This window comes from Cardiocondyla obscurior, linkage group LG18, assembly GCF_019399895.1.
Source record: "Cardiocondyla obscurior isolate alpha-2009 linkage group LG18, Cobs3.1, whole genome shotgun sequence".
Lineage (NCBI taxonomy): Eukaryota > Metazoa > Arthropoda > Insecta > Hymenoptera > Formicidae > Cardiocondyla > Cardiocondyla obscurior.
Window position 1 is genome coordinate 387,219 of NC_091881.1, and position 16,129 is coordinate 403,347.

At 35.7% G+C, this 16,129-nt stretch overlaps 2 protein-coding genes across 3 annotated transcripts in view; one reads left to right on the forward strand and one right to left on the reverse strand.

The window, feature by feature from the left end:
• The first annotated feature begins 549 nt into the window (after positions 1-549).
• LOC139109537 (hydroxypyruvate reductase) lies at positions 550-7,129 on the forward strand. Its single transcript, XM_070668663.1, has 7 exons — positions 550-747; positions 1,770-1,910; positions 4,171-4,322; positions 4,416-4,768; positions 5,028-5,246; positions 5,449-5,883; positions 6,088-7,129. Exons 2-7 carry the CDS (start codon positions 1,776-1,778, stop codon positions 6,330-6,332), a joined length of 1,539 nt encoding a protein of 512 aa, XP_070524764.1. The 5' UTR covers positions 550-747; positions 1,770-1,775; the 3' UTR covers positions 6,333-7,129.
• A 2,011-nt stretch (positions 7,130-9,140) lies between these two features.
• LOC139109538 (trissin receptor-like) overlaps positions 9,141-16,129 on the reverse strand; it is a 33,742-nt gene continuing 26,753 nt past the window's right edge. For both annotated transcript variants that reach the window (XM_070668665.1, XM_070668664.1), the window contains exons 3-4: positions 11,501-12,152; positions 9,141-11,099 (exon numbers count right to left, since the gene is read on the reverse strand). In XM_070668665.1, coding sequence (XP_070524766.1) covers positions 10,709-11,099; positions 11,501-12,152 — 1,043 coding nt within the window. In that variant the 3' untranslated portion in view covers positions 9,141-10,708. The remainder of the gene's footprint in view (positions 11,100-11,500; positions 12,153-16,129) is intronic.

The window sequence follows — 16,129 nt, forward strand, 5'->3', positions numbered from 1 at the left end:
GCAATTGCGAGATATCTCATTTTAAATTTGTGAAAAATTTCCGAGCAGCAGAAGCAAAATTTTGCATTAAAAAATAAAAAAATTATATGAGCATGGCACACGTAAGCAATAATTAAGTAACGCAAGAAAAAAAAAATATATTTTGAGTATTATTAAGATAATGTGAAGTATCGTCAATGACCGATAAAATTTTGATTATAAAAACAAAGGTCCTTAAACGGCTGGTTAGATAACGCGAATTTAAAAAGTGAGTTGGTGAAACCGGTCCTAAATCGATAAGAATGACGCACGTTATTTCGTTATATTTAAAGTGTTATACCAGAATTCTTTAAAATGAAACAATGTTGACGGAAAATATCCGATTAAAATTGAAATTGATCCATTGCGATTAGATTAGTGTGGCAAATATACACATTAATTATCCGAAGGCGTTCTAAAAATGCGTATTCGAGCAAGGTGAAGACATGCGTGGCACAGAATATGTTACACACTCGAGCGGTTTTTCGCCGGCGAGCGGAATGAGGGAGCACAGTCAACAATTCTCTCATGGCACTTGATTCTCTGTCTGTTGAGTGGGGATTCTACTATAAGAAGATAAAATAACAGTATACCGAGTCAGTTTACGGTCGGGCCTTCGTACACGCGGATTAGCTGCGAGAAGTATTCCTCTTGTCCGTGTCCAGTTTCAAAAGCTACCCCCCGTTGCGGCAAACTGCAAAATTTTGCAAAGGAAGAGACACCAAAGAGGTAGGGTACGCATATTTAAATTTGGCTCGTCAATCATGCCGGGCACGGAAAGCCGCCTAAGAAAATCTGACACTTGTTGCTAACCTCGGGGTCTTTCCGTCCTTTACCTGGTGTTTTATCGAAAAATGCAATAGAACAAAAGTTCGCGATTTATCTTGCAGGCGACCGTATTTCTGGAAAGTAATTTAACGTGTTTAGCTGTACAATTTTTTTTTTTTTTTTAGAGAAAAACTTTCGAAGACTGCAACTTTTAGAATTTTGGTATCTTTTCAATTTTGCATCTTACGGTCGTAACCGGTAAGATCTTTGTCTCAGAGTAAAGTTTGTAATTAAGGAGAAGTCTTGAAAAGCAAAGTCTTATTTATAAAATTTCGTGGACAAAGTGACTCAAAACGTACATTGATAAATGTAAATTTTCTGACTTTACCAAGCTGGAATACAGGTGTGTGCCTGTTTATTTCGCTTATGTAACAATCACTGATTAGCAACATTCAGTAATATATGTGTTGATAATTCCTGAGTGAATAAATTGGCAATTTTCAATTATTTCTTCGCACAACACTATATTAAGTTCGGTATTACAGAGGAAACAGGAAACAGCAATTACGTGGCACAATTTTCATGACTAGTATTGTCACATTGGATCGTCTAATCAAGATATATTAAATCTTATTTCGGTTTACGAAGCAAACAAATGCTATTTCTAAAGCAAGAAATACTGTCTTACGATCAATAAAAATTAATCTCATTAATATAAATTAAAAGAATTCTTTTTGTACATAACATAGACACAATTTCGTATTTCATCAGTTACGAACTTTTATAATAATCGACCGATTATAAGACCTCTCCTTAAACTAATTAAAATCGATTATTATTGCAATAGCAATTTAATCGATCAAATTATACCGCGGAAATGTTTAAAGTATAATTCTGTTGCGTCAAATACCGTCGCCGGCAGCATTTATCTCTTATTTTTTTATTCAAACAAACAACACGTTCAAGGATTACATTTGTTCAAGGATAACATGTCGATCAACTTCAGAAGTGTTCTTATAAGCGATCCCGTGGACGAGTCCTGTGGTGCGTTACTCGTCGAGCATGGCATTCCAGTTACCACGAAATATAAACTAGCGAAGGATGAGTTAATCAACGAGCTCCAAGTGAGTGAATTTAGTACCTTGAAACTGCATAAAGTAATTTCCTGAACTTTATTGAACCGAAACGAATCGTGATGAGAGTTCATCTCACAAAGTTTATGAGCTCCGCTCGATATCCAACATCGATGACTGGTTGTAAAAACGGGGCGATCTTTATGAAAAGAGAACGTAATTTAAAGTCTAAAACTTGGAAAGGTATTCACTTAAAAAGCTACCTCGATCTCTTCCCCGCTCTCGAAATTCCATGATGCCCGGTCGTTTAAATTCTTAGACTATTCTAATTTTAATCACGAAATAACATTGATTGCTCCCAATCGAAAATATCGGACTTTTTATAACGCTTAATTTTTTTTATCTAGACCTTCTAAACTTATAAATGTAATTTTAGGTCCGATTTATTTTAAAGACAGCACTGATCAGCTGCGGTCGTTGCTTTCATGAATTAAAATGTTTTTTTTTATTTAAATAATTGCTTCATTAAATCAAGAGAAGTTATGGTGCTCTATTTCTATTCGTTTATCAGCGAATAATTTTATCTTTCAAGATTAGCTTCGAGATGAAATGATAGGCGAGAAATTTCAACTATAACCGACGAGAAAAACAATTATACCTTTCATTTCATTGTCAAACCATCGATTTATAAAATATATTCACATTTGGGAATAAAATATTATTTAATGACGATTTAATCGTCAAAAAAATTTGTCTTTTGTCATAAATGTTATTCAGGATTTAAATTTCGCGATCATCGAGATTTGAATTTTAGATTAATCTATCTGAACTAAAAATAATCACATGGAGAATATTTTCCTTCTCTTAAATCGAATAAATTTCGCTCTGTGACTCGAGTGACCAATCTATCTTAAGACAGGACATTCTCAACCTAATGCTGCCGTTTTGTACGGACGTAATATATGTATATGAGCCGCGTCTTTTTTTTTTCTCTCCTGCCAGTTTCTCTCCGTCCTCATTCGTTTTTTTTTCTTTTTTTTCCCCTTTTCTTAATTGCTCGCAATTGAGCCGGCGATCCGGTTATATCCAGTTGACTCGACTGGCGCGATACCAGTTATCCGCAACGGGTCGTTGTACCACCGGTTTTTTTTTGCATGTGCACCACACATGGGCGCTCGTACAAGGAGATTTGCTTTATCCCCTCGCCATTCGCATTTCTCAATAGATCTATTAGATTTCCGCGGGCAATTTCTACGCTCAATTTCTTCTCTCTACTTCACGTCGGAGCCTGGCCCTCCTACCCTATTTTATTTCACAGAAAAATCCAAGTGTAAAATAAGAAGCATCCCCGCGTCGCATCTGTCTCGTGACTCATTCGTCGTAACCGTAAGCTGAGGTATAAAGATAAGAAGAAATTGTAACGCAGCTAAGAACTCCGGTTGGATAACGCGAGTCGAAATTGGAGATTTTTTGGATCTCTCACGTGAAATGTGAATGGAGGAGAAGATTTGAAGTTAAAAAGCAAATAGATAAGTAGAAAAACGAGGAAAATTTTTTCAAAGTTTGCTCGTCACTTATCACATTCCGAAAGAGAGCAAACATTTCGTATGAAACACGAGTCGATTGAAGGAAACTAGCGGGGACTTTAATTATTTTATTTTTTTTTAGCCGTTGAACTTTTAATTGAATAATATTACACTTATTAAAACTTTTTTCCGTCATTTATACTTTTTCTTTTTGCACATTCGATTATTTTTCTCGCAAAAGGACAAATATGAGATTGACGTAAAAAGTATCTCTTTCATGTTGAAAGTATTAATCAGTGCGTGAAGTATTTTTTAAACGTGTTTTACGCGTGTTACATAATTTTATTTCGATACTTTGTTTTCGCGTAGTTTACGAGTTTTGTACCATTAGAAAGAAACATGAATAAAATAACTTAAACAGGCGCCCATGCCCCTACACGTTATCCTTATCGCGCAATTTTTACGTGAATAATTATACCGAAGCTGATTAGACATGAATAAATTTCTCGTCACTTTGAGCAAGTTCAGTAACCAGTTTGCGCAAGTTCACAAAGCAGTAGTGTCTATAAGCAATCAGCTGAATCATATTTCCTAATCGTGCGGCTAAAGATAATTTGTTATTTTTCTTCTCAAGTACAGATTCGTTAAACTGAGATACGATTTACCTAAAAAATAAAAGTAAGAAAAGAATCAGAAGGTTTATTAATTTACGTTGTAATTTTTAACTGTTCTGGTGAATAAACGAAAGCATTAGTAATCGCATATATTTCTCTTTTGTTCCGCAGAATCATGATGCTCTTATTGTCCGTTCCGAAACTAAAGTTACAGCGGATATTTTTGCCGCTTGCCCAAATCTCCGCGTGGTTGGAAGAGCAGGTACCGGTGTTGATAATATAGACCTTCAAGCTGCCACACGTAAAGGAGCACTCGTATTAAAGTACGTATAATATATGTATACGTAGTCTGAAACTTCAATCTTCCCCGTAATACAGATAAACAAGTATCTAATCCACGATTACAACTATTGCAGTACTCCTGGAGGTAATAGCATCAGCGCCTGCGAGCTAACATGTGCTTTGATCTCAACCCTCGCGCGCAACGTGGCGCAAGCTTCGCAATCGCTGAAGGAAGGTCGATGGGACCGCAAATTGTATTCCGGATACGAGCTGTCCGGCAAAACCCTCGCGATTCTCGGAATGGGTCGCATAGGCCGCGAAGTAGCTCATAGAATGCAGAGCTTCGGCATGAACATCATCGCCTTTGACCCGATCCTAAAGGCCGAGACCGCTGCCGAGCTCGGCATCAGAAAATTAAATCTGGAAGAGATATGGCCAATCGCCGACTACATCACCGTTCACACACCGCTTATACCTCAAACGAGAAGTACGAATTGTTCGATGCGAATCTATTAATTTTATGCAAAAGAGTTTGTCGAAGTAAAAGAGGAAATTGTAGTTTGGAATTTTCAAGCTAAATAGAAGTAACAGTTTCGACATACTTTTTTCATCCGATAAGTTCCTCAGAATTTTTTCATTTCCTTTTCAAAAGGTTCAGAAACTTTATTTCGAAGAAAAATTAAGTAACATAATATTTTCGTCATATTTGTATAAGGAATATATGTTTAATCGTGCATTGTTTGTAGATTTGATTAATGCAACGACCCTAGCAAAATGCAAGAAAGGAGTATACATCGTTAATGTCGCTCGTGGTGGTATTGTTGACGAAGAAGCGCTCTTAAATTCATTAAAATCCGGTCATTGTGGAGGAGCAGCTTTAGACGTTTTTGTGGAGGAACCGCCGAAGAATGCAATTACTTTAGAGCTCATTAAACATCCAAAAGTCGTTCCCACGCCTCATCTCGGTATGTATTGTTAAACAATTTATTCAATTTATAGGCCACTGCTGTCATTAAATTAAATTGATGACATTATTATAAAAATGAAGACATTATTTTGACCATCACTTAGATAATTATTAATCTTTCATTAAATAATTAATAATTTTTAATAATTTTAAACTTAATCATGAAAACAATAGAGATAAAAATTTGTATTTGATTGTAGGTGCCAGCACAGCAGAAGCTCAGCAAAGAGTAGCAGTAGAAATTGCCCAGCAATTGCTGGCTCTATCCGGTAAATCTACGGAGTACGCTGTTACTGGTATCGTAAACGCTCCGGTCTTATCTGCAGCTATGACAAACGAGAACGAACCATGGATAGAATTGTCGAAGAAATTAGGTCGATTAGCTGGCCGTTTCCTCAAAGGCAAGACTCTGAACACAGTTATTCACAGCTTTACCGTAGGGAACGGCATGGAGGACAAGCAGTTTATACACACGGCCGTTTTGGTCGGCGTATTAACTGGTCAGACGAAGAATGGTTTAAATCTGGTCAATGCACCTACTTTAGCGCAAGAGATTGGAGTAGAACTGAAAGAGAGCCACGTTGAGGATGACAACAAAGCGGTTATCGTAAAAGTTGGAGAACATGTCATCAAAGGTAATCATAATGTGACATTAAGAATGAAATAAATTTTAATTTAAAAAGTCCCCTAGAATAAGAGCTGGAAATATTTCCACTCGAATAAAAATATTAGATATTAACAGTTTAATAAAATGTCCAATAAAATGTTATTAAAAAAATGTAGCCTCTTATGCAGTAACAACTAAATATTATGTTATTCATATCATTTTATATTTACAGGAACTGTGCGCGACAATCAATCGCTATTGCTCGCTTTGGACGATGCCGTCTTTGCCAACGGTATTGTACTCAGGGATTATATTTGCCTATATCGCTCGAACCGAGTACAGGATCTCGCGAGCATTGTAAACGTTTTCTCGTCAAAGGGCATTAACATTCACAACTTGAACGCTAATGGCAGCTGGGTCATCATTCAAACCGATCAAGATGTCTCCATTCCAGTGAATAGGATCGAAAGCTTTTGAAGAAATCTGCATGCTTCCATGAGAGACATACTGACAATAAATGATCCTCGAGAAGGGAACATGCAGAGGTCCGAACTTTAAAAAATCCAGTATTGTCCAATTGTTATGCTGAGCTTTTTATACTACTGTAAAAATGTGCATTTTTTTTAAATTAAAATAATATAGTTTATATCGATTTAATTATAATATATACAGCCTTGGCCAAAAGTGTTTGCTGCCTAAGTAAAGCCTCAATAACTAAAAGTTACTTTAAATTTAATAAAAAATAATTTTTGTCACTGAGATTTTATTTAGGTGAAAAACACTTTCGGCTAAGGCTGAATATTATTTAATTAATATATTTTTATTATGTATATTTAAAAGAGATATTTTATTAAAGATTTCAAAAAATTATAAATGTCCAGTAGAAACGTATTAAATTTAATTTTTAGTAAAACAGATTCTAAACGTTTGAATAATTTTATGAGATACACATTTTATCTTATGTTTTATATTAAAATTTAATTAATTCTTTGATAAATATATTTCTCTCGTCGTTTATTAAAATTTTTTTTTGTTTTTTTTTTTAATAGTTAAATCAAGTTATGATTAAAATTGAAGTTTACATCTTCAACAGTAATGTATTTTATTAATTATTTTCTATCGTAGTATCAAACTTTATATTCGTTACTTCCTCGAAATAGTGGCCTTAATTAAAGCGTTCCTTTGTTAACGAATAAATTAAAGCAAACTTTGTTCGACAAGTAAGTGGATATTCTAGTTTCCTGAGTACATAAATGACTTTGTTACGAACAGGACTCCTTCGTTTTCAATGGAATCCACTTAAAAGATCGATTTAAACATGCATGACATCGGATTACCACGCAACAAAATCCAATTAAACGTGAATTAAAATCGATATTGAATAGTGTTCAAATTACACGAAAGCATGAAGCTCGATTATGAAAGTCAAATAAATACAATTCATGGTACGCCAAAAGCAATTGATTAAAGAACTCGTTAATAGTATATATGTATATAAATCGTATGCGTAATTTCTGCACATCCATTAAAAATTAAAGTGAAAACTTACTACAAAAAAATTTTTTAGACCTGTCTCAAATAGAACGTCATAGCAAAAGAGAACGAAATTACAATTTGATAATGAACTTTACGCATAGGGATAATCAATTATTTAGCAACTGTAATATTTAAATTTTAATACTTTTGAATCTAATTTCACTGAATAATATTCATTTTACTCTGCTTTAAACCGCATACGTGCGGAGTGCAGCGATGCGGTTAATTATTCATAAAAGTTTGATCGTTAATCTTTTAAACTTTTCTTCAACGAAAGATGCAACTTTCTCACTTTATCGCTTTGTATTAAAATTGAATTGTTGAGCCGACTTGATAATATTGTAATTATTACACTCTATTGATATGTAATAGCCATTATAAACGTTATAATCCAGCGAGGATAAAGTTTGGTTTAAATTTTTCTTTACGGCAAAAAAAAAAAAGGACTTTTATACGCTAACAAGGTCTGAAACGTGTAGCGTAATATAACGATTCTCCTAGCCACAAAGTCGCAATAAATATTCATCGACAAGCCAATAGCCATTAATTGGTATAGCACCCCGTTAAATCGAGAAAAAAAAATACGCGAGGATCCTTGCATTTATAAAGACAGTTTTTATCAGCGAAAAGATTTAAACAATGTGCATTATATTCCGTATTTACGAACCTTTAATGTCAATTTTAATAAACGACTTTTATTTAATCTATAAACGAAAAATAAGATTGATAATTTTCGAAGAGCGTTTTAAAAACTTTTTCTGAACTTCGTGAGCAATTGAAAAAGAATAAATTATATTTTAAGTGCACTTTGTCAGTTTCCTTTTTTTTTTTTTTTTTTTTTTTAAGTCGCGAAATCAAGAATGGGAAAGTTCAAAGACGTCGACGAAAATAAACTGAATAAAACAGGTAGACCATTGAAAGACAAAAAGTCTAAAACTCTTTGTCACGTAATGCCAATAAATTTCAAAGTTGCAGAGTCAAAAAAACGCGGAACATTAATTCGCTACATTACTGGAGTTCACGTTGCATTACTGTGACGGAAAAGAAGCTATCCTAACGAGACTATAAACTATCGTATAAATTGCACGAGAAATTTTAAGCCGCATTTGTTTTAATTTTTAACACATAACATTATTCTCAATTTTAAATACGACGTAATTAAATTTATATAATTTTAAATTACAAACAAATGTGCGATGTTCTATAATTCAGGCATGTACTTTCTATCTAAACTCTTTTATCTTACGATTACCAGCGTATTAACCAAATTATCAGTAAAATTAGAGGGTCCTACCTCACACTACTATTCGAATTTCACGCACGGACTTGTCTAAGCATTCCCCTTTAAATCCGTATAATATCAAGCGTGAATCGTCGCCTGTATGCTCGTAGACTGAGCGTACTTGGAAGTCGATTAATTTCCCTTGCGACATCAACTTGAGTCCTTATTTCTGATAGTCGGCTAATCGACTCTGTCTAACACGAGAATATTGTCGACAGGTACATATTACGAAGCACCGTGTTGCTTTAAAGAATTAATTTTCAAACGCGCAACTTCAGCCCTTTCGCAAGCAAAGCGGACTTTTTAAAAAATAAATTTCTCGCTCGTCTTCCTTTGAGTAATTAATTTCGCCAACCTACGCTATTGATCCGTAGATTTTCGGAGACGTGACATCGCACTAATGTGACTCCAAATACACCAGATGAAACAAACATGAAATTTATCCACGGAGGATATCTCTCTCTCTCTTATTTTTTTTTTTTTTTTTTAAAGCTATTTTATAAATTAAAATTTTGAATGTTTTGGCTTTTGAAGTTGTGAAAATTTACGCGTATCTCGATATAATTTTTGTATATTAACGTATTTCTCGTGAAAGAAACAGCTACGTTCTCTGATAGAAATCTTATAATCTCCGCGAATTGTCCAGCAAACTGACTAACGCAGACATTTCCGAACATCGGAAAGGTAGTAAGTACAATACACGGCGGTTATACATAGCACAAAGCTCGTATATAGTTCTTGGGCGAAGTTACAACATCGCGTGACATTAACAGCGTAACTTATTGGAGACTGTCGAATCAGGCAACTCTCATTGCGAAGAACAATATTCCGAACTAATTGGATACGCTTACGGGCTCCAGAGAAAATTGAATCAAACGATATATATACGGGTATTGAAAATAACGAATTATTAAAATATACCTTGGAAAAAAAAAGTACTTAACGCAAATGCCACGTAAAAGCTAGGATCGCAAAGTCGTCGAGAAGAGTTTTGACGAGATCTCTGACGATGTCGCCGCCGTTCCCGCTTACTTATACGCCGTAGAAAAATTTTTTCAACCGGTGCCTCGGCCTCACCGTAAACATCGGTAAACGACTTATGCTCAACGACGTCTCAGATATATTTCTAAAAGTGGAAGTTTAAACCAAAGAATAATTACGAAGTTACTCGTAATATCAAACGACAAATTACAACAATCTATACAAAAATAGATAAATAAGTTAGTTGGCAAATTAAGTTAATAAGATTTTCTGCCTCCTCTCTTTGTACGCCTCCTCGATGAATAAAGTTTTATTGACGCAATTACGATAACTGGAAAACTGTCGGCGATAACGCTTGAATGATGATAACCGCGAAAGCGTCGGTGCATCCTGATATAACCGAGGCAGAAGTTATAAACACCCACCCCAAAGTTAGGATCGCAAAGTCGTCGGGAAGAGTTTTGACGAGATCTCTGACAATGTCGCCGTTCCCGATAATTTGTACGCCGTAGCGAAATTTTTTCAACCGGTGTCTCGGTCTCACCGTGAACACCGATGAACGACTTATGCTCCACGACGTCTCAGATATATTTCTAAGAGTGGAAGTTTAAACCAAAGAATAATTACGAAGTTGCTCGCAATATCAAAAAGGATTACGGTGCATTAAGCTTCATGAGCATTAACGAAGTTTAATTTTTCAGATACGTGTCTAAGTCCTTAATATAACTCCCTTAATCGCCTGGATACTTAATGATTAAACTGAAAAGTTGCGAAAGTCGATAGGAAAGTAATCACATCGCGGCATATTAAAAAAAAAAAATTATAGGACGACCGCGATCGACAACGAATAACGAAAAACAATGAATGCCTATCCGCGTAATAAAACATTAAACGCGTGGTCACCTGCACGGTCGTTTTACATCAAAATTTGTTAATTAATATCAGTCTGAAATTTTAAAACTATAACATCGCAATTTGCGAATTGAAAATCAATTTTATTTCCCGCAAATCGAGAGTCGTAAAATTTGCTATTTAATTCCGTCGCACGAATAATTTATTTTTTCCTGGCGTAAGTGCTATGCGTGGTCGATATGCTATTCTGAACGGAGTTCATTCGAACGATCGAGCTCAGAGGCAGATGGGTGCTGACTCCGTTCTCGTGTCGGTTGTGGTCGGCGCACACCATCGCCAAGGTACCCTCATTGTTCCTTGTGCTCCTGCAATGCAGCAGTTCGCGCATCGCCTTGCGAAAGTTGCGCGACAGAAAGGCGTACAGCAGCGGGTTCATGCAGGAGTTCATGTACGAGATGAGAAAAGTCGACACGGTCAGTAGAGTACTGAAATCCGACGTGTTATCGTAATTCGGACCCCAATGTCGCCAGAGAATGCGCGCCTGCTGAGGCAAGTTGCATACGGCGAACATCATCACCACCGCGATCAGCATTCTGAAAAACAGACGTTGGGTGGCTGGCTACAAATCTCAGAGCCGTTCCGAGAAAAAATTAAGAACGACGAGTTCTCGATGGATAATAATCATAAACTGGCTAATCAAAAACAACGGAAATTAAATCCTAATTAACAGCGCAATGAAAGACAATTCTTGAAAAAACGACCGTCTTACAAGTGTTACGTCTTCTTTTTTTTTTTTTCTCCCCCTTTTTAATATATAAATTAATTAAAATGCGCGTAGCTTTTAACGCACTGATAAACACAGACTCATTAATTATCTGTCTCATTGTAAAGATATCGCTGGATCGTCGAGTGAATTTCGCTTTAACGGATATTGGTTTCAGCGAAACGGAAATCGAAGGCATTATTATATAACGGTTCCTAGATATAGACTTACCTGATAACGCCGCGTCGAGCTTTCAGGACGTTTCTGCTGGACGTGTGCACGTGCTGTATTCTGCCGTTTTTTGTCCTGGCGATTAAACCGGGTCCTCCGAGAGTCGCGCTGCTCCTCCAAAGACTTATGGCGATCTTGGTGTAGAGACAGCACATGAGAAAGAGCGGTATAAGGTAGAGGCAGACGAGATTCACTACGTCCAGGACGTTCTTGTTGTGCTTCTTAATATTGGCCACGCAGATGATGTCGACGTTCCCGTCGTTGAGACGATTGCTGATGGTCTCGACGTAGAAAAATCTCGGCGAGGCATACATGGCCGCCAGGATCCATACCACACCTATCACCATCGTCAGGCGTTTCCTAGTCAATATGGACCGGCACTTGATAGGATGAACGATGGCCAAGTAACGCTCGGTACACACCACTACGAGGATTAGTATGCTGGCGGTGTACGAGAGCGCGTGCACAAACATGTACACCTTGCAGAGGAAGTCGCCCAGCTGCCAGCTATTCATCAAGTAATTGGTGAGCGTCTGATAGACGCAGAATATGCCGACGCAAAAGTCCGCCACCGCCAGATTCGCCAGGAAGAAGTTCGTGATGCTGCGCATCCGACGGGAGAACGTCACCACGAAAATTACCATCAGATTTCCTGCAACAGAAACGTACAAGTTCCACGTTACTACAGAACAAACTTGCCGCTAGTAAAAACAAGTACGAAAATATGTAATATTTAATTATACGACAAATTTAAAACGTAAAATGTGAAAGATTCTTTAACAAAGTCTATTATCACTTAGGTTTAAACTTTTAATAATTTCAAGCTAATGGATCAGTAAACCGCGGAAAAAGATATAATGATACAATAATACTATTAAGCGGACGCTTTAACGCTGCATCGCCGTGAGTGCTTGCACGGCGTGCTATCCACATTAATTTATTGCTAAGATTTACTAGCTCCTACACATAATACGAAAATATAAATATATCGAGTATATACGGACATTATTCGACATAAATTATTAGAAACATTTATCTGTTAATTAAGCAATTTTAATAAAACAAAAGAAATTTTTCTTTTTAATTGATTACTGCTCGGGTACCTATAACATTTTTATACAGTTAATTATATGGGTTTCTTTTATCGGAAAATGAGTGTGATCAGTCTTCTTACTTTACTTTCCAGTTCATATATAATTTTAATATTTGAGTCAGTTTCTTTATATTTGCGTTGTATGTTTGAACTTTACTGCGGGAAAATGATAGCATTGGATCCACCGCGTCTCGTCCTTCTACAAATTTGTCACAAAATGTCATTCTTTGTTCTTCGTTTCCGTACTTGAGAGACCGTGGCAAGTATACGACGTTATTCCGGTTAAAGAAGCGTATGTTACGAAGATTGCATGAAATGCAGAAAATGAAATGACGCGAGCTGAGAAAACTCGCTATTTTATATGTCTATCACAATTGTCCAAAGTGCGTCTTGTTACTCTCGAAGGAAAAAAAATGGAAGAGTAAATATATATACAAAAAAAAAAAAATAATATAATACAATTTTTCGCAATTTTTTTTGCAGTAAATTAAAAAAAAAATCATATTTTCGTTGCTTGTGTGATAAATAATTTACACGTTAATGTGCTTTTGCAGCGGACACTTAAAACGCCGTTCTGTAACTCGTAACATTCAGAAATGGCATTACGCCAACTTGAATTTGAGAGAACTAAAAAGCGATTTCATAGCTCGTTATGAAGAGACTGAAGAAGAGATGACCGGAGTGAAAAGTTTTGGTGGTCTTTGAAAGTTGAAAATTATATACCGGACGCGACGAAAAAGGCTTTGCGTTTCAACTTCCATATTTTTCCGCTTACTCTCATTTCCTCTACTTTTACAATTGCTTTAATCTTCCTTATTTTCGTTGCCGAAATTTCTCCCGTGAGATTTCACTCGTAATGAAAGGGCCACAGGACAGTGAGAAATGGACCGCGACGATCGTAGAATTAAAAATGTTGCTGGCGATTGTTGAGGGATCCGCGACGGTAGATTAATGCGTTCTCTCCGAATCATAGATCGATCCTCCAAATTCGTATCGCCCGCAATTAATTTCGTTGATAACGAGTCATTTGTATCCGAACATTTTAATTTCAAATGCCGGATTTGTCATAGTTCGATCGTTTATCGCCGTTGTTCTAATTTACGTATTGATACCACAGAAATAATATGACAATTAAAATCAGCCCGAAATTAATTTAATGTTTAGAAATAAAAATTCAAATCCGTAAAAAGATTTCCCTATTATAAAAAAAAGTTGTACTAAATTAAGATTACTTTAAAACATTTAATGTATCGAGACATTACAACAAAGTTAATTTTAATTTAATAAAAAATAATTTTTGTTACCGAGATTTTATTTAGATGGCAAACACTTTTGACTGTATGCATATATTTTTTAAGTGAATATTCTGTTTTTTGTTTCGACGCGAAATTTGTGGTTGAACAGATGCGCGGTACAAGCATTATTATCACTACATAGAGAGGACTATCGATTTGAGGAACTTCGTAAGAAGCATTTCCTTATCGTACTTTATGCCGAGATTTTTACTTCTCCACGGTTCTTCGCGTCACGTTGACTTGTATGTACGCAATTTAGATTCGCGAAAAAGCTTTGAGCATCCTTCCGTTCAATAACACTCCTTCTTCACGGTTTCCCAGAAGCGTCACGAGAAATTTATTTATTCACATATTTTGCAGGTACACGTAGCTTATTGAAGCGAACGTACCGACCTTGCGGTTAATCATCGCGAGAAAAGAAAAAAAAAAGAAAAAAAAATACGCCACATATACGACAAAGTTTTTTTTCAGTAAAAAATAAGGCAAGATGATAAAAAAAATATGTTAAAGTAGAACGGAATACACCAGAATTTTGTTTCCTTATTCTGCTTGTTTTTAAACACGATAAATATAACAGACTTAATTTTATTCTGCAAAAGCTTAGTGAATAAATACACTTGATACTTTTCTTACTTTATAAGTAAGATTACTTCCTTCGTTAATCCTTCTTATGAAGTGTAAGATACTGACAAGCTTAATCCTGTAATTTCTATCTCGCTTATATTGTATAAAATCTCGGTAAGAGGCGAATAAATATACCGTCGCCATTTATCTGCGAGATAATATTATTATGGAGATAATGCTCCAGTACCAGGAATGTGAAACTATTCGCAGCGCGTTCTAATAAATTGTGCAAAAATGCATCCGCGATTAATTTAATGTGTTTAAATTACATTTACATAAAGAAATTTAATAAAACCCACGTAATTAAGTAATATACTATACGAACCCAAGCTATTTTGCTTAATGGGAATTTTACTCGAAGCTAGTTGCACGAATTTCACAGAGGTAACTACGAATGTCTAAATGAATCTCGTGTGAAAGAGGAAGATGGTAAGAGATATGTTTGCCTGGCGCTTTCATCAGTTTTCCCTGGGAACGACATATTTAACGAGTCACGAAGTCGTACGAAACCGCGATGAGTTTGGAAGCGTTCGAACTTTTCTTTCACATTGTCATTAATTTCATACTAATTATTAATCTAAAAGCGAAAGCTATTAAATTGATTAACAAATATAACGTTTGCAAAATCTTTCTATAAGGAAGGAAATTTATACATCATTTATATCACGACAGATAAATATTACATTACAGCTGCAAGATTATTTTGATATTTTGCTATGAAAAGATTTCTGAACAATTGTGTTTTAGGATCCTGTAAAATGCTCCCTTTACGTAAACGCGCGATAACGTAGAACTTCAGAAATATGACGGTGCAATGAAGTAAGTAGCACCTGCACGGTTCTTCCACTGGAAACTTCCGGCATGGAAACTTCAATTTCCCGACTCTCTCGGCGGTTTCACGTGAAGTGAACAGCAATGATTTATCTAGAGACCATAAAATACCTACTTCTTTTTTTTTTTTATATAAAAACTGTTTCGCGGTTCGATGTTAAACAATGTTAGATAAAATACTGTAATATTGAAATATTGTAAATAGTTAGTACTTGTTAATACAAAAAAAAAATGTTAACAAAATGAATTAATTCTACGTTTTACGCGGTGTCCTGATACAAGATCTTCTAATCTCCTTTCGTTTTATTTCGACACAATATCTGCTACTGTCGAGGCGAGAAATACCGTACTATTCGGAGGATATTCTCTGTCGGAAATTACTGGGTCGGTACCCCATTCTGCAGGATATCGCTAACGCAATCCCCAGACAGACGCTGGAGAATACGAACGAGCCCCTCTCTGTTAAATAGAACATTCCTGGCAGCTCTCGAATGCTTCAACACCTATCTGCCGACAGTGATCGTGTCTCGTTAACTCAGATAGTTTCAATCGGATGCCAATAATAAAAAGGTGCGACGTGTAACGGCAAATCTACATACTTTCGTAAATACTCGACTGTTATAAGAAAGTACGTTGAAAATTAAGTAAAATTGTATTCGGAAGAAAATTATTAAACGTTCAATATTTTTACTAGTTTCGTCAAAAGGGACAAAATAACGAGAATCTATTTTTCAAAATTTGATTGAAAACGTACAATAAAGAAAGAAATTGAATTTACGGCGGACT